This window comes from Ranitomeya imitator, chromosome 2 (genome assembly GCF_032444005.1).
Source record: "Ranitomeya imitator isolate aRanImi1 chromosome 2, aRanImi1.pri, whole genome shotgun sequence".
NCBI classification, from domain to species: Eukaryota; Metazoa; Chordata; class Amphibia; order Anura; family Dendrobatidae; genus Ranitomeya; species Ranitomeya imitator.
In genome coordinates, this window is record NC_091283.1 from 508,882,738 (window position 1) to 508,905,560 (window position 22,823).

At 46.3% G+C, this 22,823-nt stretch overlaps 1 protein-coding gene across 1 annotated transcript in view; it reads left to right on the forward strand.

Moving 5' to 3' along the window:
- Nucleotides 1–1,751: 1,751 nt before the first annotated feature.
- The window catches only part of MED1 (mediator complex subunit 1), a 64,893-nt gene continuing 43,821 nt past the window's right edge, over nucleotides 1,752–22,823 (forward strand). The window contains exons 1-10 of the mRNA XM_069751668.1: nucleotides 1,752–1,869; nucleotides 15,765–15,864; nucleotides 15,938–16,016; nucleotides 16,091–16,145; nucleotides 17,666–17,801; nucleotides 18,223–18,251; nucleotides 20,435–20,506; nucleotides 20,588–20,650; nucleotides 20,745–20,818; nucleotides 20,905–20,994. Of these exons, the coding sequence (XP_069607769.1) occupies nucleotides 15,778–15,864; nucleotides 15,938–16,016; nucleotides 16,091–16,145; nucleotides 17,666–17,801; nucleotides 18,223–18,251; nucleotides 20,435–20,506; nucleotides 20,588–20,650; nucleotides 20,745–20,818; nucleotides 20,905–20,994 (685 nt within the window). The 5' untranslated portion in view covers nucleotides 1,752–1,869; nucleotides 15,765–15,777. The remainder of the gene's footprint in view (nucleotides 1,870–15,764; nucleotides 15,865–15,937; nucleotides 16,017–16,090; nucleotides 16,146–17,665; nucleotides 17,802–18,222; nucleotides 18,252–20,434; nucleotides 20,507–20,587; nucleotides 20,651–20,744; nucleotides 20,819–20,904; nucleotides 20,995–22,823) is intronic.

The following is a 22,823-nucleotide window of genomic DNA, read 5'->3' on the forward strand; positions in this document are numbered from 1 at the left end:
GACCCCGACTTCATACGGCCCCAAAAAGCTCCCGGAAACATCCACTGTCTGCCAGAATTGTGTAACGTCCACCTCTTCTGAGGACGTGGGCTTCAGGATCGACAGTAAGCGTATGGGCCCACTATTGTTCTTCTGGCTTATGTGTGACCTCCATTCACTTCTTTGGGACTATCGGAGTATAGCGCATGTAAAACCACCACCTTCATAGACAGTGAATGGCGCAATCACCACTCGTGCACTACCACTCCATGCACCCTGGGAACAAGTAACAAGAAATATCTGGATGTGCTCGTATATTATGTCCGAGTCCCTGCGGCTGCATGATTTGCTGTGGTCAGACAGCCTCAATACATGTGGGCATTATTATTATTATTTATTGTTATAGCGCCATTTATTGCATGGCGCTTTACATGTGAGGAGCGGTATACATAATAAAGACAGGTACAATAATCTTGAACAATACAAGTCACAACTGGTACAGAAGGAGAGAGGACCCTGCCCGCGAGGGCTTACAATCTACAAGGGATGGGTGAGGATACAGCAGGCGAGGATAGAGCTGGTCATGCAGCGGTTTGGTCGATCGGTGGTTACTGCAGGTTATAGGCTTGTCGAAAGAGGTAGGTCTTCAGGCTCTTTTTGAAGGTTTCGATGGTAGGTGAGAGTCTGATATGTTGTGGTAGAGGGTTCCAGAGTATGGGGGAAGCACGAGAGAAATCTTGTATACGATTGTGGGAAGAGGAGATAAGAGGGGAGTAGAGAAGGAGATCTTGTGAGGATCGGAGGTTGCGTGTAGGTAAGTACCGGGAGATGAGGTCACAGATGTATGGAGGAGACAGGTTGTGGATGGCTTTGTACGTCATGGTTAGGGTTTTGTACTGGAGTCTCTGGGTAATGGGGGGCGAGTGAAGGGATTGACAGAGGGGAGAGGCCGGGGAATAGTGGGGGGACAGGTGGATTAGTCGGGCAGCAGAGTTTAGGATAGATGGGGTGTGAGAGTGTTAGAGGGGAGGCCACAGAGCAGGAGGTTACAGTAGTCTAGGCAGGAGATGATGAGGGCATGGACTAGGGTTTTTGCAGATTCTAGGTTGAGGAATGTACGGATTCGTGAAATAGTTTTGAGTTGAAATCGGCAGGAGGTGGAAAGGGATTGGATATGGATTATCTGTTTGTTAGGGAATCCCCACATGTGTTGTATCTAACATCAAATCATGCAGCCGCAGGGACTCGAACATAATATACGAGCACTCCCAGATCCTCAGGTGAGACGTTATCCGAGCACGTTCTCCCATCACTCCCATCACTAATGAGCACCCAATTTTGGGCACGGCTTGCATAAAGTTGTCAACTATGGACCTGTGCAGATCATACAACACCTACATCACCTATCCTAGAATAACCATGGAGATCTATTATCAATTATCGCATGAAACATGATGGCTCTTATTGACCAATCAGGTGTCTGGCAGGGGGGGGGGGGTTACAGTATTTTTAGATGCAGATTACACTGTTTTTACTGAAAAACGTTAACAGGGAAGTGTCTGTGGTCAGTTGCTATGGGTAACAGCACGGTTGCAATGGGTAACAATTGTTCTGCTTGCAGTGCACTTTTTTCACTTCCTGAGTTAAATGGAAGGTGAAAGAAGGGAACTGCTGCCACCTAGCGGCGCTCCCCGGCGTTACCGTCACAGTTGCCATCGTTACGAGAGAGGCCTGCTTGTGCTCTCGCGTTCTGTTCCCCGAATCACTACGATAATCTCGTGGAAGTCTCGCGAGATCAATGGGAACTCGGCAGAGGTTCCGGGTGCTGGGATCTGGGGAGCAGGCCGCGGCCGCCCGCATCGGAGGAACACCCGGGTAACAAGGCGCAGGGTGAGTGCGGGGGCACGGGGTGTGAGCGGTGCTCAGGAGGGGCCCGGCCGTATTGTCTGACCGCCATGATGGGTGACGGTGAGATGGACGGAGGGCGGTAACTGGGGGAGATGACGGCGCACCGGGGAGCGTTAACCCTTTCTGCAGACTGGTGAGATGAGAGTGTCTGCTCTTCTGTGGGGAGTTTGGTCCTGATGACTCCGGCTTCTGAATGTCGTGTCTGTGAATTATAGGTGGAGTTCCCCTTTAAGGCCTCTTTTCCACTTGAGAGAAAAAAAACGGTCCGATTTACGGACCGAGGAAAATCATGCACTTGTCATGCTATTTTTTTTATCGCAATATCCGTATGACATCCGTATTGCTGTCCGATTTTAACGCATCGGTGTCCTTTGAAAAGCCGGCAATTCTGCGCGGTGTACAGTAAAATCACACTGACAGGTTAGAATAGAATAGATATATACACATAGAATAGGTATATATACATGTATGTATATATATATATGTCAGGGATATATATATATATATATATATATATATATTTATTTTTAATGCAACGCTAGATAGGAAAAGCCGGTAATTCAATTGCCGGCTTTTGCTATCTCCTTCCTAAACCCAACAGGATGTGAGACATGGTTTACATACAGTAAACCATCTCATATCCCGTATTTTATTACATATTCCTCTTTAGTAATGTAAGAAGTGTCTTTCTGTCAAATTTGGTGTTTCTAGCTATTAAATTAACCCCTTCATGACCCAGCCTATTTTGACCTTAAAGACCTTGCCGTTTTTTGCAATTCTGACCAGTGTCCCTTTATGAGGTAATAACTCAGGAACGCTTCAATGGATCCTAGCGGTTCTGAGATTGTTTTTTCGTGACATATTGGGCTTCATGTTAGTGGTAAATTTAGGTCAATAAATTCTGCATTTATTTGTGATAAAAACGGAAATTTGGCGAAAATTTTGAAAATTTCGCAATTTTCACATTTTGAATTTTTATTCTGTTAAACCAGAGAGTTATGTGACACAAAATAGTTAATAAATAACATTTCCCACATGTTTACTTTACATCAGAACAATTTTGGAAACAAAATTTTTTTTTGCTAGGAAGTTATAAGGGTTAAAATTTGACCAGCGATTTCTCATTTTTACAACGAAATTTACAAAACCATTTTTTTTAGGGACCACCTCACATTTGAAGTCAGTTTGAGGGGTCTATATGGCTAAAAATACCCAAAAGTGACACCATTCTAAAATCTGCACCCCTCAAGGTGCACAACACCACATTCAAGAAGTTTATTAACCCTTCAGGTACTTCACAGCAGCAGAAGCAACATGGAAGGAAAAAATGAACATTTAACTTTTTAGTCACAAAAATTATCTTTTAGCAACAATTTTTTTTATTTTCCTAATGGTAAAAGGAGAAACTGAACAACGAAAGTTGTTGTCCAATTTGTCCTGAGTACGCTGATACCTCATATGTGGGGGTAAACCACTGTTTGGGCGCACGGCAGGGCTTGGAAGGGAAGGAGCGCCATTTGACTTTTTGAATGAAAAATTGGCTCTACCCTTTAGCGGACACCATGTCACGTTTGGAGAGCCCCCGTGTGCCTAAAAATTGGAGCTCCCCCACAAGTGACCCCATTTTGGAAACTAGACCCCCCAAGGAACTTATCTAGATGCATAGTGAGCACTTTAAACCCTCAGGTGCTTCACAAATTGATCTGTAAAAATGAAAAAGTACTTTTTTTTCACAAAAAAATTATTTTTGCCTCAATTTTTTCATTTTCACATGGGCAATAGGATAAAATGGATCATAAAATTTGTTGGGTAATTTCTCCCGAGTACGCCGATACCTCATATGTGGGGGTAAACCACTGTTTGGGCACACGGCAGGGCTCAGAAGGGAAGGCGCGCCATTTGACTTTTTGAATGGAAAATTAGCTCCAATTGTTAGTGGACACCATGTCGCGTTTGGAGAGCCCCTGTGTGCCTAAACATTGGAGCTCCCCCACAAGTGACCCCATTTTGGAAACTAGACCCCCCAAGGAACTTAACTTGATACATATTGAGCACTTTAAACCCCCAGGTGCTTCACAGAAGTTTATAACGCAGAGCCATGAAAATAAAAAATAAGTTTTCTTTCCTCAAAAATGATTTTTTAGCCTGGAATTTCCTATTTTGCCAAGGGTAATAGGAGAAATTGGACCCCAAATGTTGCAGTCCAGTTTGTCCTGAGTACGCTGATACCCCATATGTGGGGGTAAACCACTGTTTGGGCACACGTCGGGGCTCAGAAGGGAAGTAGTGACTTTTGAAATGCAGACTTTGATGGAATGGTCTGCGGGCGTCTCGTTGCGTTTGCAGAGCCCCTGGTGTGCCTAAACAGTAGAAACCCCCCACAAGTGACCCCATTTTAGAAACTAGACCCCGCAAGGAACTTATCTAGATGTGTGGTGAGCACTTTGAACCCCCAAGTGCTTCACAGACGTTTACAACGCAGAGCCGTGAAAATAAAAAATAATTTTTCCTCAAAAATGATGTTTTAGCAAGCATTTTTTTATTTTCACAAGGGTAACAGGAGAAATTGGACCCCAGTAATTGTTGCGCAGTTTGTACTGAGTATGCTGGTACCCCATATGTGGGGGTAAACCACTGTTTGGGCACACATCGGGCTCGGAAGTGAGGGAGCACCATTTGACTTTATGAATACAAGATTGGCTGGAATCAATGGTGGCGCCATGTTGCGTTTGGAGACCCCTGATGTGCCTAAACAGTGGAAACCCCTCAATTCTAACTCCAACACTAATCCCCCACACTCCTAACCCTAATCCCAACTGTAGCCATAACCCTAATCACAACCCTAATTCCAACCCTAACCCTAAGGCTATGTGCCCGCGTTGCGGATTCGTGTGAGATTTTTCAGCATCATTTTTGAAAAATCCGCGGGTAAAGGGCACTGCGTTTTACCTGCGGATTTACCGTGGATTTCCAGTGTTTTTTGTGCGGATTTCACCTGTGGATTCCTATTGAGGAACAGGTGTAAAACGCTGCGGAATTGACATGCTGCAGAAAATACAACGCAGCATTTCCGCATGGTATTTTCCGCACCATGGGCACAGCGGATTTGGTTTTCCATAGGTTTACATGGTAGTGTAAACCTGATGGAACACTGCTGCGGATCCGCAACGGCCAATCCGCTGCGGATCCGCAACCAAATCCGCACCGTGTGCACATAGCCTAATTCTAAAGTTATGTGCACACGCTGCGGAAAATGCTGCGGATCCGCAGCAGTTTCCCATGAATTTACAGTTCAATGTAAACCTATGGGAAACAAAAATTGCTGTACACATGCTGCGGAAAAACTGCACGGAAACGCAGCGGTTTACATTCCGCAGCATGTCACTTCTTTCTGCGGATTCCGCAGCGGTTTTACAACTGCTCCAATAGTAAACTGCAGTTGTAAAACCGCAGCGAAATGCGCAGAAAAACCGCGGTAAATCCGCGATAAATCCACAGCGGTTTAGCACTGCGGATTTATCAAATCCGTAGCGGAAAAATCCGCAGAGGACCGGAATACGTGTGCACATACCAAAACCCTAACCCTAGCCCTAACCCTAGCTCTAACCCTAACCCTAGCCCTAACCCTACCCCTACCCCTAGCCCTAACCCTAGCCCTAACCCTACCCCTAACCCTAGTTCTTACCCCAACCTTAGTGGAAAAAAAAAATATTTTTTTTTATTGTCCCTACCTATGGGGGTGACAAAGGGGGGGGGCATTTACTATTTTTTTTATTTTGATCACTGAGATAGGTTATATCTCAGTGATCAAAACTCACTCTGGAACGAATCTGCCGGCCGGCAGATTCGGCGGGCGCACTGCACATGCGCCCGCCATTTTGGAAGATGGCGGCGCCCAGGAAAGAAGACGGACGGATCCCGGGAGGCCAGGTAAGTATAAGGGGGGGGGGGGTGGATCGGAGCACGGGGTGGGGGATCGCTGTGCAGGGGGGTGGATCGCTGTGCGGGGGGGGGATCGCTGTGTGGGGGTGGATCGCTGTGCGGGGGGGTTTGACTAGAGCACGGGGGGAGCGGACAGGAGGACGGAGGGGAGCGGACCACAGATCGGGGGGCTGGGGGCACATAAGTGTTTCCAGCCATGGCCGATGATATTGCAGCATCGGCCATGGCTGGATTGTAATATTTCACCAGTTTTTTAGGTGAAATATTACAAATCGCTCTGATTGGCAGTTTCACTTTCAGCAGCCAATCAGAGCGATCGTAGCCACGGGGGGGGGGTGAAGCCACCCCCCCCCTGGGCTAAACTACCACTCCCCCTGTCCCTGCAGATCGGGTGAAATTGGAGTTAACCCTTTCACCCGATCTGCAGGGACGCGATCTTTCTGTGACACAGCATATGCGTCACAGGTCGGATTGGCACCGACTTTCATGACGCATACGCTGTGTCACAGGTCGGGAAGGGGTTAAAGGGTTAAATCCTGGAAAAAATTGGCGTGGGCTCCCGCGCAATTTTCTCCGCCAGAGTGGTAAAGCCAGTGACTGAGGGCAGATATTAATAGCCTTGAGAGGGTCCATGGTTAATGCCCCCCCCCCCGGCTAAAAACATCTGCCCCCAGCCACCCCAGAAAAGGCACATCTGGAAGATGCGCCTATTCTGGCACTTGGCCACTCTCTTCCCACTCCCGGGTGGGATATGGGGTAATGAAGGGTTAATGCCACCTTGCTATTGTAAGGTGACATTAAGCCAGGTTAATAATGGAGAGGCGTCAATTATGACACCTATCCATTATTAAGCCAATAGTACGAAATGGTTAATAAAACACACACAGATTATTACAAAGTATTTTAATGAAATAAATACACAGGGTGTTTTAATATTTTATTATACTCGTAATCCACCTGAAGACCCTCGCTCTGTAAAAAAGGAAAAATAAAAAATCAACAGTATCTCATACCTTCCGTCGTTCAGTCACGTCCCACGATGTAAATCCATCTGAAGGGGTTAAATCATTTTACACCCAGGAGCTCTGCTAATGCAGCTCTCCTGGCTGTAAAATTCTGTGAATGAATGGAATGTAGGTCAATGACCTGTAGTTACCTCGAGTTGCGGTGATGCGCCCTCTGCTGGATGTCCTCATATGAACTCGAGCCTGGGAACTTTTCTGAATATTTTCCCAGAAATGAAAAGACACCTATTGAATAACATTGGTTTGAGTGCAATCCAATTTTTTTATCAGATTGCACTCGTTCGTTTTCCTCGCAAGCGGAAAGGAGCCCTAACAGGAGCTTCCGGTCAGGACAGGTCTGATCCCTTAGAGCAGGGGTCTCAGACCATGAGTGTTTTCAAGATTTCCTTCACATTGAACAAGGTGCTGGAATGATTCTGTGCAGGTGATGAAATTATCCAGAAAACATGAGCTGTTGGTGGCTCTTGAGGACCGGAGTTGGGGAACACTGCCTTCGAGGGTCTTTCCTGCGTGACTCCCACATTGGGAGGTGAGTGATGGCGCTGAGGCTGATGGGTGGGTGTTGTGTAGGACACGTGACAATAGCGCCTCCAGCTGGTACATGCGGGCTCGGCGCCATCGCTGCTCGCTGTGGGACGCAGCGGACCGACCCTGTAGGATCATAGTTTGCAGGTGTCACATACCCGTCTGATCCCCATCCACCGATCTGGGCAGGAAGCTGCAGCGTACCCATCATGTGGACCCGTACTCTAAAGGGCGAGCTTATTTTGTAGGAACGGCACCTCTTGTTTCATCTGGTATAGCACTGAGCTGCCATACCAGACCCGGCCTACAGACAAGGGGGCGCTGTTTCTAACCATAACTTATCTAGTATGTTCACGTGTGCAGAATCCATATGTGACAGAGCTGTTCTCACAATGGCCGACACCATGATGACCCCCATAAGTCACTTACGTCCATTGCGTGTGACGCATCCGACCCCCCTGTTGGTTTCATTTTTTCGGGAAAAAATGGAATTGGCAGCACAAATATTCACTGATCCTCTACTGCGGTGTGCGCCTGTAATGAGTAGCGGATATGCCTATTTGTGCCGCACACGGCAGTGTGCACTTTGGGGGGCACGGTGCTGACACACAGACCCCTATAGGGAGACGTCAGCAGCGCTGCCCAGCTATCTTAGGCTGCGTTCAGACAGAATTTTTTTTTCAGGCAATCAAAAAACATTTTTTCATGTTGAAACAACGTCATGATCTGCTCCTTTCGGGAGTTTTGCGTTCACTAAAGAGTTTTTGAAAAGTTTTGGAAGATTTTTTTTTTCCCCTTAGGCTCCTTTCACACTAGCGTCGGAATCTCCCCGTCGCAATGCGTCGGGGAGAGATTCCGACGCTAGCGTTTGCTGCATTGCACAACGGAGGCAGCGGATGCATTTTTCCGGCGCATCCGCTGCCCCATTGTAAGGTGCGGGGAGGTGGGGGCGGAGTTCCGGCCGCGCATGCGCGGTCAGAAAAAGCGGTCCGTCAGGAGAAAAAAACATTACATGTAGCGTTTTTTCTCCCGACGGTCCGCAAAAGCACGACGCATCCGTCGCTAGACGGATGCGACGTGTGGCAATCCGTCGCAAATGCGTCGTCAATGCAAGTCTATGGGGAAAAAACGCATCCTGCAAGCACTTTTGCAGGATGCGTTTTTTCTGCAAAACGACGCATTGTGACGGATTGCAGAAAACGCTAGTGTGAAAATAGCCTTAAAGGGACACTGTCACCTGAATTTGGAGGGAACAATCTTCAGCCATGGAGGCGGGGTTTTTGGGTTTTTGATTCACCCTTTCCTTACCCGCTGGCTGCATGCTGGCTGCAATATTGGATTGAAGTTCATTCTCTGTCCTCCGTAGTAAATGCCTGCACAAGGCAATCTTGCACAGCGCAGGCGTGTACTACGGAGGACAGAGAATGAACTTCAATCCAATATTGCAGCCAGCGGGTAAGGAAAGGGTGAATCAAAAACCCCGCCTCCATGGCTGAAGATTGTTCCCTCCAAATTCAGGTGACAGTGTCCCTTTAAGGCTGTGTTCACACGTTTCAGTTTTTTCGCGGTTTTTCCCGATAAAAACGCTATAAAACCGCAAAAAACCCGCATACAATAAGCATCCCATCATTTAGAATGAATTCCGCATGTTTTGTGCACATGATGCGTTTTTTTCCGCAAAAAAAACGCATCAGGCACAAAATCCGGACATGCTCTATCTTTTTGCGTTTTTTTTGCGGATTTCCCACTCCAAAATGCATTGGGAAGTGTCCGGAAAAAACGCGGCAAAATCGCGGCAAAAACGCACGCGGTTTTCTTGCGGATTTCATGCAGAAAATGTCCGGAATTCTCAGGAATTTTCTGCATGAATTCCTGAACGTGTGCACATAGCCTAAGTGTTTTTTGCCGCCTTGTGATTGGACAGTGACAGTTTAGAGCATTTCAAAGAAGTAAAATAGAGAGGTGGGAAAAAATCCCCCCGAAGACTGAACATGTGACCAGCAATGGGATCTTCCAATAGAAATGAAGAGGAAGTGTTTAATTCCGCAGGTGGTTTTTAGGGATTTTTTTTCTTGAATTGCACCAGTTTATCATGGTGACACATGTTGGGCGATGAATTTGGCACATTTATAGACTGCAAAGACGTTTACACTTTCTATCGGTTACTTTGCTCCAGAAAGTTACATCAAGTTGTGCAGTTTCATGCCACAAATTTCGGCTGTGCCCCCTTCGCTGTCCACTTCCTGATAGACTCTGCCTCCTTGTCGAGTGTTGTGAAAAACTTGCCAAAAACACACAGAAATTGGGGTACAAGACATAAGACAGTTTTGTTTTATTTTTGTGCAAATTAAAGGGACTCTGTCCCCAGGTTTGTGATTTTCATTCTCAAGGCAGCATAAAGAAGTGACAGAGGCCACGATATCAGCGGAGTCACTAAAGGGCTACTGATACAAGATCATAATTAGGAACCTGCTTTCCACGATCAGCTTGTAAGGCAAGGACAGGCAGACAGAGATTCTGTAATCGGAGAGAATTGGGCCATTTATGCTAATGACACTCTGATCAGCATAGTGTTTTCAGATGAGGAGAAGATGGAGAAAAAAAATTCTCCATTGTGTCCGTGCGCAGAAATCAGACTGCACTCGGATCTCATCTGAGTGCAATCCGATGATTTCCATGCTCATTCACATGCATGGCCGCATGCGATCAGATATAATCGGATCAAACTCAGACATGTGCACGGCCTCATAAAATAACATTGGTTCGACTGCAATCTGATGTTTTGTCATATTGCACTCGGACAGAAAATCTGGTGGTACCATAGATTGGAATCATTGCACAGCTGATTGGGATGCGTGAGGGAGAAATAACATTATTAACCTCTTCACCTGTATAAATGAGGTCTCTGACCTGTCCTGACATGTCTGTAAATACTTGTATTTTCCGCATTAAAATAATTATGGAGCATATATTCTCTTAAAGGTCTTGTTCACTACTTTGATGTTGATGACTTATCCTTCAAATAGGTCATCCGTATCAGACTGGTGGGGGTCCATAACATGGTATCCTCGCCAATCTGCTGTTATCACCACCGCAGGGGGCCCGATGTGTATAGCGAGGACAACCGCAGCTCCGTCCTACTATTTGGTAGCTGCTCCATATTGAAATAAGAGGAGATGAGCTGCAATACCTGGTGGCAGACACTAGATAATGGCGGACGGAGCTGTGCTGTACTGCTCTGCACACCAATGTCCTTGTGGCTGATAACAGCTGATTGTTGGGTGTGCAGACCCCACTGGTCCTTGTCCATATGGACCACCCCTTTTCTTTCTCGCTTCATTGGGGGGCGCGGGTAACCATGGGTATATGCTGCTGTCGCTAGGAGGCTGATACTATACAAATAAAGAAGAAATAGCCCCTCCCCGGCAGTATACACCCACCGACAGGCACCAGGCAACTCAGTTTTTCTTAGTGTCTGTAGGAGGCAGACCTGGATCTAACACCAGATCCGCTCTGGGTTTTTCTTTCAGGATTTGTGTGTGTATTAATCCTTTCCCTTTTTTATTTCAGATGCTTCTTTTGGGGTTACAGGGTGCAGTTCTCTCACCCTGATTCCCCACAGTAAGCGACCGAGAGAGCAGTGTGGTATCACCCACATCGCACCCTTTCGGATCCTCTGGGCAGGACTTCGACTCATGTCACCCTGGGGTGTTCATGTCTCGCTATCGGTGGCCAGTCCTTGCCCTTTTCCCCCTTTCATCCCTCGCCTCAGGAGTCGTAGTTCCGGTTCCTTATCGCGAGCGGTTTTCGGGTTTTTACTCAAACCTGTTCGTGGTTCCAAAAAAGGACGTCTCTCTCTGTCCAATTTTGGATCTCAAGCGGTTAAACCGCCATCTCCGGATTCGACACTTCAGAATGGAATCACTACGCTCGGTGATCGCGTCCATAGAACCGAAAGAATTTCTGTGTTCCGTGGACATTCGGGATGCATACCTACACATCCCGATTTGCGTACAGCATCAGAGGTTCCTCCGGTCGCGATCCAAGAACATTATTACCAGTTCACGGCTCTCCCTTTCGGTCTGGCGTCTGCTCCCAGGGTCTTTACAAAGGTAAATGCCATTCTGCGTTCAAAGGGGATTCTTGTAATCCCATACCTCGACGACGTCTTGATCAAGGGTTCGTCTCATCGGGATTGCAGCCAGAGCCTCCAGCTTACTCTGGACACGCTTATTCGCCTCGGCTGGATAATCAACTATCAGAAGTCCTCCTTGATTCCAACCCAACGGCTGGAGTTCCTGGGCATGGAATTCGACACCTCTCAGGTCTCAGGTCTTCCTCCCCAAGGAGAAGTTCCTTTCTCTTCGTCGGGATGTCAGAGCGCTAAAGGGCCCGAACCCTCTGCCTCTCCGCCTCGCCATGAGGGTTCTGGGGAAAATGGTCGCTTCCATGGAAGCGATTCCCTATGCTCAGTTCCACTCTCGTCCCCTCCAGCTGACCCTTCTGGCTGCCTGGGACAGGAACCCACTTTCCCTGGACTGCCCGCTTCGCCTCTCCTCCAAGGTGAAGCAGTCTCTCTATTGGTGGACACTATCCACCTACATTCTGCGCGGGAGGTCATTTCTAAACACCCCCCCCCCTGCTGGCAGGTCATCACCACCGACGCTAGTCTCCAGGGTTGTGAGCAGTGTTTCTCCACCTCACGGCCCAGAGCCGCTGGACTGCTCAAGAGGTGCGTCTTCCTATCAACCTTTTGGAAATCACTTTACCAAAAAACCAAGGAGAGAGTTTCGACCCAATTTTCTCTTTTGTTTCAAGTAGACACATGAACATGTAACCAAAACAAACTACTTGAAAATCTAACCAATAACACAAAGAAGATATGATAAAACATAATATTTTATTAAATATAAAGACACTAACAAACAATAACACAGACAGTCGGAGGAGGCACAAAAATACACATATAAAAGTTTCTATATAAGGACCACTGATAACAGTGTATATAAAGTATAGTAATATTATGTCCTTTCTTTTTTTGCTCAACAGGTATGTATGAGACACGGCAAAGAACCACTATCAAATAGAGAAAGATGTATAGCAAAGTGCACTGTGCATGATGCTGATAGCAATAGTAGTGACTATACAAGGTATAATACCTATAGCTTCTCCATATATTAGTATCTATAAAGTACAAAAAAACTAAGGTGCATTATAAATGTGGCTGGCCTTACCAGTGCTCATGATGTGCCTGTGCCTCAACCCCGCACTCCTTTTAACGCGCGTTTCGCAGCACGTCGCTTCCTCAGGGAGTGGTATAGGATGGCTATGCTGTCAGCTTTTTATGTGTTGCCCACTAAAGTTTAGGCCAATCATGGCACTAAAGGCGGCGCATCCCCCGTCACTGCAGCGTTAGCGTCCCTGGCACATGGGCCGCGGCAACGCTACAGGAAAGCGCCTGAGCGCCGCCAGCAACGTCACAAGCGGATCACGTGACAGGACCCGCCCGCCCAGTACACAGAGGATGCGCACAAGCGCCACGACCGCCATATAGGTGCTGGGCAAAAGTGAGGGCAAAGAATTTTGGCTGATGATACCGGAGGCGGCGCATCTCATGTGACCAAAGTGAAGGCACCCCCGGCACATGACCCGCGGCAACGTCACAGGGCGGCTCCAAAGCGCCGCCCGTGACGCCGCAAGCGGATCACGCAACCAGGGGCGTCCCCCCAGCCACAGAGATGCGCACAAATACCAAAACCGCCATGATAGAATAGGGCAGCTACAAGGGCAACAAGGGTCCAGATATTAATCAAGTGATGTAAAATACCGGAAAGTGTGGTAACCAGATAACGCCCCAAACACCACCGCAGCGCCCACGACCCACAGTGTAAAACCCACGGCGGCGCCCCAGAAAAACGCCTAAGCATTCTCCGCAGCGCCACGCAGGGAAACACAACGGGGCATAAACGCAGCGGGGGCAGAAAACGCGCATCGGCATCATACAAATTCAATTGAGTAAACCAGGCAAGTTATAGATCATATGTTTTTTAGAGAAATCTATATGATATATAGTATATATGAACAGTTGTAACATAAGACATGCATTACAAGGGGAAATACTAGACCCATCAAATAATACAAGTGAAAAAATAAATAAATAATATTGTAATACTCATTTATAAATCTAAATGTATACTGTATACATGCACCACATGCATACACAAAAAAATAATAATAAATATGGCACAAAAACAAGTGAGATTGAGATGTGCATATGAAAAGAATAAATATATTCTTTTCCACCAAAATGTCATCCGGTTGGGAATTACAAAAACAACAAAAGAATACGTGCAAAGAATTATGAAAAATATAAAAGTATAAAAATATATACTATGAAACAAACAATAGTCCCATTTTGAAATACTGTTACTTTTGGAAATCAGAGCCATCTTCCTAGCCCTAATCCGCTGGGAGTCTCTCCTCTCGGGAAAGCCGGTCCGCATTCAGTCGGACAACGCCACAGCCGTGGCTTACATAAACCATCAGGGAGGGACTCGCAGTATCTGTTCCCACCCCTCCCCTTGATCCCAAGGGTCGTAAAAAAGATCAGACAGAAGGGGTTCCTGTACTCTTGGTAGCTCCAGATTGGCCTCGCAGGGCCTGGTATGCGGAACTAGTGAACATGTTATCGGACGTTCCTTGGACACTTCCGGATCTTCTTTCGCAGGGGCCCCTCTTCCACCCGAATTCTCGGTCTCTGAATTTAATTGTATTGCCGTTGAGGCCGCAGTCCTGAAGGACGTGGGTTTTTCTCACAGTGTCATCCAGACTATGATAAAAGCGAGAAAGCCGGCTTCCTCACGCATCTACCATAGATGTTGGAAGGCCTTTTTCCGATGGTGTGAGGACAACAGTCTTTTTCCTAAGGTCTTTTCCCTTCCATCCCTTCTCGGTTTCCTTCAAGCGGGTCTTGATTCGGGACTTTCCCTGAGCACCTTGAAGGGTCAGATTTCCGCTCTGTCCATCCTTTTTTAAAGAGACTTGGCCTCCCTTCCTCAGATGAGGTCCTTTATTCAAGGGGTCGCTCATATAGCTCCCCCTTATCATCCTCCTATCGAGCCTTGGGATCTCAACCTCGTGTTAGACGCCCGCCAGCGTGCGCCTTTTGAACCGATTCGGGACATCTCTTTCTCGCTTCTATCTTGGAAGGTGGCCTTCTTGGTCGCCATCACCTCGATTAGGAGAGTGTCGGAGCTGGCAGCATTGTCCTGTCGTTCTCCCTTTCTAATCCTGCACCAGGACAAAGTGGTTCTTCGACCGGTTCCTTCTGTTCTACCAAAGGTAGTTTCGGCCTTTCACATCAATGAGGACATCGTCCTCCCTTCCTTGTGCCCTTCCCCGGTTCATCCCTTGGAGAAATCTCTTCACAAGTTGGATGTGGTCAGGGCTATCCGGATTTATCTCTCCAGAACTGCTTCCTTTAGTCAGGCCGATACTCTGTTCATCGTCTCGGAAGGGCGTCGAAAGGGGCTCCCCACCTCCAAGTCCACAATTGCTCGTTGGATCAGTTCGGCGGTTCTGGAGGCATACCGTGTCCAAAGCAAACGGCCTCCTTCGGGGGAGAAGGCTCACTCTACCCGGGCTGTGGGAGCTTCCTGGGCAGTTCGTCACCAAGCTTCGGCCTCACAGGTTTGCAAGGCCGCAACGTGGTCATCCATTCACACCTTTGTAAAATTCTACAAGGTGCATACTCAGGCTTCTGCAGACGCGAGTCTGGGTAGGAAGATACTGCAGGTGGCGGTTTCTCACCGGCTGACCTAACTCCTCTTTTTCTGCAGAATATCCCGCCCAAGGGACTGCTTTTGGATGTCCCATGGTTACCTGTGTCCCCTAATGAAGCGAGAAAGAAAGAGGGATTTTTGGTTCTTACCGTAAAATCTCTTTCTTGGAGCCTTCATTGGGGGACACAGCACCTTCCCGTTAAGTTGTACCGTGTTGGCCAATGTGCCATTGTTGTGGGTTGGTACATAGGTTCAGTTTTATATTACCTGTTCCTACTACTGCTTTTGCACCAACTGAGTTGCCTGGTGCCTGTCGGAGGGTGTATACTGCCGGGGAGGAGCTATTTCTTCTTTATTTGCATAGTGTCAGCCTCCTAGCGACAGCAGCATACACCCATCGTTACCTGTATCCCCCAATGAAGGCTCCAAGAAAGAGATTTTACGGTAAGAACCAAAAATCCCTCTTTACCATTGGTTAAAATTGATCCTTGATGTCCAGATATATTTGATCCCTATTGCCTCTGCCTGTCACTTCTGTGTTATATTTGAATTTACATTTATTAATTCCATTTCATGGTAATAATCTGATATTTTTTCTTGACAGGATCCCAGCTAAAATGAGTTCCCTCCTAGAACGCCTCCATGCCAAGTACAGCCAGAATCGACCATGGCCTGAAACTATTAAGTTGGTGCGACAAATTATGGTAAGAAACTAGAGCTCTGTAGACTTTTTTCTGTGTCTGTGGGGCACTTGTACCAATGTTTCAGTTCTTGCAGGAGAAGAGGACGGGGATGATGACTGGAGGTCACCAGCACTTGGTGTCTTGTCTGGAAACTCTACAAAAAGCTTTAAAAGGTGAGTAGTCACCTATGGCCACTAATGCAGATTCTTCTTCTAGTAGGGCATTAATCAGACCTCTCTGCTTTCAGTGTCTTCCCTGTCGGCCATGACGGACCGTTTGGAGTCTATAGCAAGACAAAATGGGTAAGATGGAAAAGTTGTGTATGGAGCTGACACTCTGATGTTGTACCTATGTGTGCGATTTTGTTAATGAAGCTAGTGTTATGGCTGTATAGGTCCCGGTACAACAATATAAATTATACCCTTTTTTTATAATAATTCCGATGAGCTGGGGCTGATAAATTGATATTTGGAGATGCATGCAAGCCTGGAAGTGCATTGGGGCATGCTGATGTACTTTGATTAAATCAACACCCCCATTATGCATTTTCAAGCTAATTTGCATGCATCTTTAAAGCGTGATTTTTCAGCACTGGCACATTGGATCATTACAGAAAAGGTGTCGTTTATAATGGCTGTACTCCGACTTGTACAACCATAACACTAGTGTGTTGCAATATCTTTGTGACACGTCCCTTTAATGGGGCGGCCTTTCAGCTGTCACGCACGTGATGTTAAAGCTTAAGTAAAATAGGAGGGTGATGTGGATCTATTGACTAGGATAAGTCTAATGATGTTTTGCCAAGAATACCCTGACTCTCAGTAAGGAGTGGGCCGCAGGGCGTCTCCTCCGGGGACTGTGCACAGTATAATGGTCAGGAATTCACCGCTTTGTGCCCGATGTAAAATACATCTGAGAACTATGTTCCATGATGTGGCACCGTACCGAGCGCCAGAGATAGCAGAAAGCTGCCCAAGGTGCGGGAAGGTCTAGGAAGTGTTTGTTGTCCTTTTATCAATAGTTGGTTATATAGAAGTGTCAGTGTGAACAGCTAGAATGGCGTGGCCAGGAAACGGATAGCCTAAGAGTAGGTGGTCCAAAATGGAATGTTCTCCAGCACCAAAGGAAAGTAGTTCAAACTTCGCCTTTAATCAAATAGGATAAAAGAAAAACACCTTTTATTATACTCACCTGCCAAGCGGTCAGGTCTGAGAGTTGTCGCTGGTCTTGGTCAGTCGCCTCCCTTCTTTCTTAGATGCTTTCCTCCTACTTGCTTCATGTGGATGATGCGTCCTACATCTACGTCATCCACGGGATCGCGCTCCTGTGCAGGTGTACTTCTCTGACCGATCTAGGGTAGAGTAAAGTACTGCAGAGCCCAGGTGACGGGACAGATCAGAGAGCCCCGGCGTATGCGCATTGCAGGATTTTACTCTACCCTAGTGAGGTCAGAGAAGTACGCCTGCGCAGGAGCGCGATGCCGGGTGACTGTGTGCATGGCGTAGGCACACATCATCCACTCGAAGCAAGAAGGACGATGGCTTCACAAGAAGAAGGGAGGCGCGGGAACAAGACATGTGACGCCTGTCGGACCGCTCAGTAGGTGAGTATAATAAAAGATGTTTTTCTTTTGTTGCAGGCCGGATCGGGGGTTGTATTCGAGGGCTAAAAGGTGGTGGCCTCATCTCATATGGGACAGACAACCCTGCTGACTGGTTCCCTTTAAAAGAGAAAACCCGAAATGTGTATGCGTTTCTGCTACAAAAACTTTTTTAACCTATGATTTAAAGTTCTGACTGACGTCTTTCTCTCTTGACTCTAGTCTTAAGTCGCATTTAGGTGGTAATGGCACCGAGTGTTACATCACCTCCGACCAGTTTTACCTGGAGGTTCATCTAGATCCAGAGGGGCAGCTGTCTGATGTCAAGGTTGCTCATCAGGGGGAAGACGGCCCCATGGTAAGTGTAAGCGAGGGTGTAATGGGCCAGTACAGGCTTAGTGCTCTCCAAACATATCACAGATACAGGAAGGCTATTGGCTGTGATCTCGGACCACCCTATTTCATTATAAAGGTAGAGTATACCCCTTTCGTACGCTATTATTTTCTATATTTATAGTTTTGGAGACCCCGGGACCCTGTATTCCTGGCTGCTAGCATGGCTATATGGCTCCTTATCTGCAGAATCTGAGGACAAGGTTCATTTCTGGGGATAACGTTGGGTTTATAACGTCAATAAGTTGTGTCCTCTCTGCCTCCGATGATGAAATACAAGCTAGTTGTCTGCCCGCTGTAGAAATGGAATTGAGCCCAATGATCTCTGCTTTTGCCCTTACTGGATCATTGTCAGTGTGGTAATTATTGGTTTTTGCCTTTTACAGAGCAGTCCAGAACTTGTACAGCAACTAAGGTTGGTTACTTTTCATTACGTATGGATATTCAATAGTTTACTCTTTTATTATAGCATTTATTTACAGATATTATTAACCCCTTACCGACATCAGGCGTAATAGTACGCCAGTGTCGGTATCGCCCACTTTGATGAGGGCTTTGGCAGTGAGCCCACATCTTTTCCAGCACATGTAAGCTGTTTTGAACAGCTGACATGTGCTTGCAATAGCGCAGGTGCAATCGCGATCCACCCACGGCTATTAACTATAACTAGTTAAATGTCGCTGTCAATCTTTGACAGCGGTATTTAAATGGCGCATACGGAAATCGTGCCGGAAATATTCACACCGGTGACCTGCTTCACATGATCCGGGGTCATTGGTTCGTCGGCATGACAACCAGAGGTCTCCTGGAGACCTCTATGGTTGTCAGTGCCGAATTGCTATGAGCGCCACCCTGTGGCCGGCGCTCATTAGCAAGTCAGTAATTCAGCTACATAGAGGCGAGCTGATCATTGCGTGTATGTAGCAGAGCTGATCTGGCTATGGCAGCTTCTAGTCTCCTATGGAGACTAGTGAAGCATGCCAAAAGTTAAAGAAAAATGTAAAAATCTAAATAAAACTAAACGTTCAAATCACCCCCTTTTGCCCCATTCAAAATAAAACAATAAAAAATAAAATCAAACCTACACATATTTGGTATCGCCGCTTTCAGAATCGCCCGATCTATCAATAAAAAAAGGATTAACCTGATCGCTAAACGGCATAGCGATTAAAAAAAATTAAAAACGCCAGAATTATGTTGTTTTTTTTGGTCACCGCAACATTGAACTAAAATGCAATAACGGGCGATCAAAAGAACATATCTGCACCAAAATGATATCATTAAAAACTTCAGCTGAGCACACAAAAAATAAGCCCTCCCCCGAACCCAGATCAGGTAAAATGGAGACGCTAAGGGTATCAGAAAATGTTTTTTTTTAAAGCAAACTTTGGAATTTTTTTTCACCACTTAGATAAAAAAACAACCTATACATGTTTGGTGTCTATGAACTCGTAATGAGCTGAAGAATCACAATGGCAGGTCAGTTTTAGCATTTAGTGAACCTAGCAAAAAAGCTAAACAAAAAACAAGTCTGGGACTGCACTTGGTAAAAACAAAGGTGTCGTTCAAAAGTACAACTCGTCCTGCAAAAAACAAGCCCTCACATAGCCATATTGATGGAAAAATAAAAACGTTATGGCTCTGGGAAGAAGAAGAATACAAACGCAAAACCGAAAAAGCTCGAGTCATGAAGGGGTTAAAAAGCAATCCCCAATTATTACTTTTTTTAAATAATTTTAAGATTGCCAATTATATTGCAGTGTATCAAAAATACAAATGTGGTCTTTTTCCAATCCACTATCTATGAGTGTAGCACAATGCCACCTGATGGGGTCGTGTATTGTATTCTTTTTAGAGTGCAATTGTCATTTCACCCAAAGTAAAAGCATGATCTTGCTGAACTCGTCTCCTATAGGATGTTATAACTATATTCAGTGCACATATTAGTCTAATATGCACATGTTTTGTCCCAATTCTCATGCTTTGTGACTTGTCCTCCACTATCAGTGGCCGTTTCTTCTTCACCAGCACTCTGCCAGCACTGTAAGAGCTGGAACTTCCTCACTTACCTGCATGCATTGCTCCTGCCATTGTCCATTGGCTTGCCTGGACTGAAAGTTTAGGTGGTAGCAATAGTCCATGACCATTTGATTAAAACACTCCACCATTACATATAAAGAATTGGCATCTTGGGGAAGGCTATGCTTTCAGTTGTCCCGACACACAATGCTCACAGCTAGCTTTGGGGCAAGAAGGAATGTGTTTAATTAACTCATTCCTGATAACAGTGAGGTCTCGAGGTTGGACCCCTATCCATCATACTCAGATGACCTTAGACACGTTATTTCAGGCAATGCTTAAAATAACACTCCATTTTGTTACTCCACTTTATTTTGGGATCGCACACAGATCCTATGTCCTCCATATTAACTAGTCATTGGCCGCCTTCCCTGTATGAGTGATAGCATGGCATGGGGTTGATAGTTTACTTATTACTGTAATTTTGCCTAAGACATAAGATTAAAATATATACAAAATATAAACCTAAATTGTTCAATATATGCACTGCAAATTGCATTCCTTCCCCTTTTTTTCTAGGGATAAGAATTTTGAGGACTTCTCTCAGTATTTGAAGAGCCTGGTGAACCTGTACAAGATGCCAGGAGACAAGTGAGTAGCCGCTGCGTGGTGCCAGGCACACAGCACAAAGTGGTCGAATCTGACTGGTTGTTGTTGTTTTTTTCTTCATAGGAAATTGTATGTAGCTCTTCAGTCTTTGGAAATGGACCTCACAAAAATGGCTGCAATGTATTGGTAAGCACAATGTCACACGTTCTGTCTTGTCGGCAAAGTGACGAGTTTTATGAGATACATTTAATAACCGACTCATGTTACGTGTGTCTTACAGGCAGGTGACCAATGCCAGCGTGTTAGACAAAATATTACAGGGAACTGTAGGGCACCTGACGCCAAGAAGTGGAGGTAATCCCTACAAAAGCAGGAGAACTGTTCTGGAAAGCTGACCTTTCCGGCTCATGATGAAACGTACCTGTTTTGTTTCCTCTTAGGCCATGTTATGAATTTAAAGTATTACATAACACCATATGACCTTTTTGACGATGCAACGGGAGCAACAATGACACTAAACGAAGGACATGGTGAGTAATGAATAGGAAATTGGACTTACTAGCATCCTTCTCCAGGACATGGAGGCAGCACTGCGCGACTATGAACCCAATCTTTATTCACCCGTGCACGTGTAAAGAAAGGAGGATTCAATTAAAGGGGATATCCAGACTGAGAAGAGAAGCCTGCAGTCACCGGACTTCACTGCAGACCGGCGAATCATGAGAATGTGTGATACGCTGTTAGGATCTCACTGTATTCCCCGAGTGGGCGATCACTTGACCCGATGTATGCAATTTGCATAGTTGGCGTCATGTACCAAATGCTCTGTTAAGGCTTCTTTCACACTAGCGTCGGAATCTCCCCGTCGCAATGCGTCGGGGAGAGATTCCGACGCTAGCGTTTAACGCTTTGCACAATGGGTGCAGCGGATGCATTTTTCCGGCGCATCCGCTGCCCCATTGTAAGGTGCGGGGAGGTGGGGGCGGAGTTCCGGCCGCGCATGCGCGGTCGGAAAAAGCGGTCCGTCGGGAGAAAAAAACGTTACATGTAGGGTTTTTTTTTCCCGACGGTCCGCCAAAGCACGACGCATTCGTCGCAAGACGGATGCGAAGTGTGCAAATCCGTCGCAAATGCGTCGCCAATAGAAGTCTATGGGGGAAAAACGCATCCTGCAAGCACTTTTGCAGGATGCGTTTTTTCTGCAAAACGACACATTGTGACGGATTTACAAAAAACGCTAGTGTGAAAGTACCCTAACAGAAGTGGAAAAGAATCTAGTTGGCACATGGCCTCCGGTCACATGCATGTTGTTACGTGACTGCCCAGTGGCATGGGGGACAGTGTGCGTGTTGTACACTGTCACAATTTAGCCATCTCGTCCTGGAAGACCCCTTTCTCTATCGCTTCTTTGGGGGACACAGGAACCATAGGATCAGAGGTTTAGTGCTCTTGCCATATCTCGACTATGTACTCATAAAGGCTCCATCTTTTTCTCAGGCCAAGGAAAGCCTGACCATCGTTCTTGACATCCTGTCCCATTTCGGATGGCTTTTCAACAGGAAAAAGTCCCTCCTTGTTCTGACTCAGCGCCTGATTTTTCTAGGCATGCTATTGGACACCCGTCCGACAAGAGTTTTTCTTCCCAAAGAGAAGAGAGCTATCCTCCAGCAGGGCGTTCGCTCTCTACACTCCAGGGCCCTTGGGTTCCTTCCTTCCGCTCCGCCATGAAGGTCCTAGGGACAGGGTGTCGAGAGCGATGGTCAGGCTTTCCGGGGCCTTTGTGATTATATCGTCGAGATACGGTAAGAGCCCTAAACCTCTGATCCTATGGTCCCTGTGTCCCCCAATGAAGGCTCCAAGAAACAGATGTTACGGTAAGCAACCAAAAATCCTGTTTTAATTTCTGTGAAGTGATGCCTCCACTTCCTCAGCTCTGTACAGTGTATGGACCTTTGGATCGGCCCCTAGGGGCTTACACCGCTATCTATTTTGTAATATTTACGGGGGCTACTTTCTCACGCATCATTCTTGGTCATCTGTGTAATTGGAGAAGTTATTGCTGGCTTCCATTATGGTCTAGGTTACTTCATGGATTAATATGAGCTTTCTTGATGAACGAGGGCAAATAAAGGTTAATATCCTCTTCCCCAGTATATGGTAGTGGAGAACAAAAAAATATTAAACATGTAACCCACAATTGTCAGTAAAACCATCAGCTTGCCATGCAGAAAGCAAGACCTCATACACCACCGTTGACAGATACCATATTTTTCGAACTATAAAACGCACATTTTTCCCCAAAATGTTTTGGGGAAAATGGTGGTGTGTCAAGCAGTGTGGCGGCAGCAGGAGTTAGGAG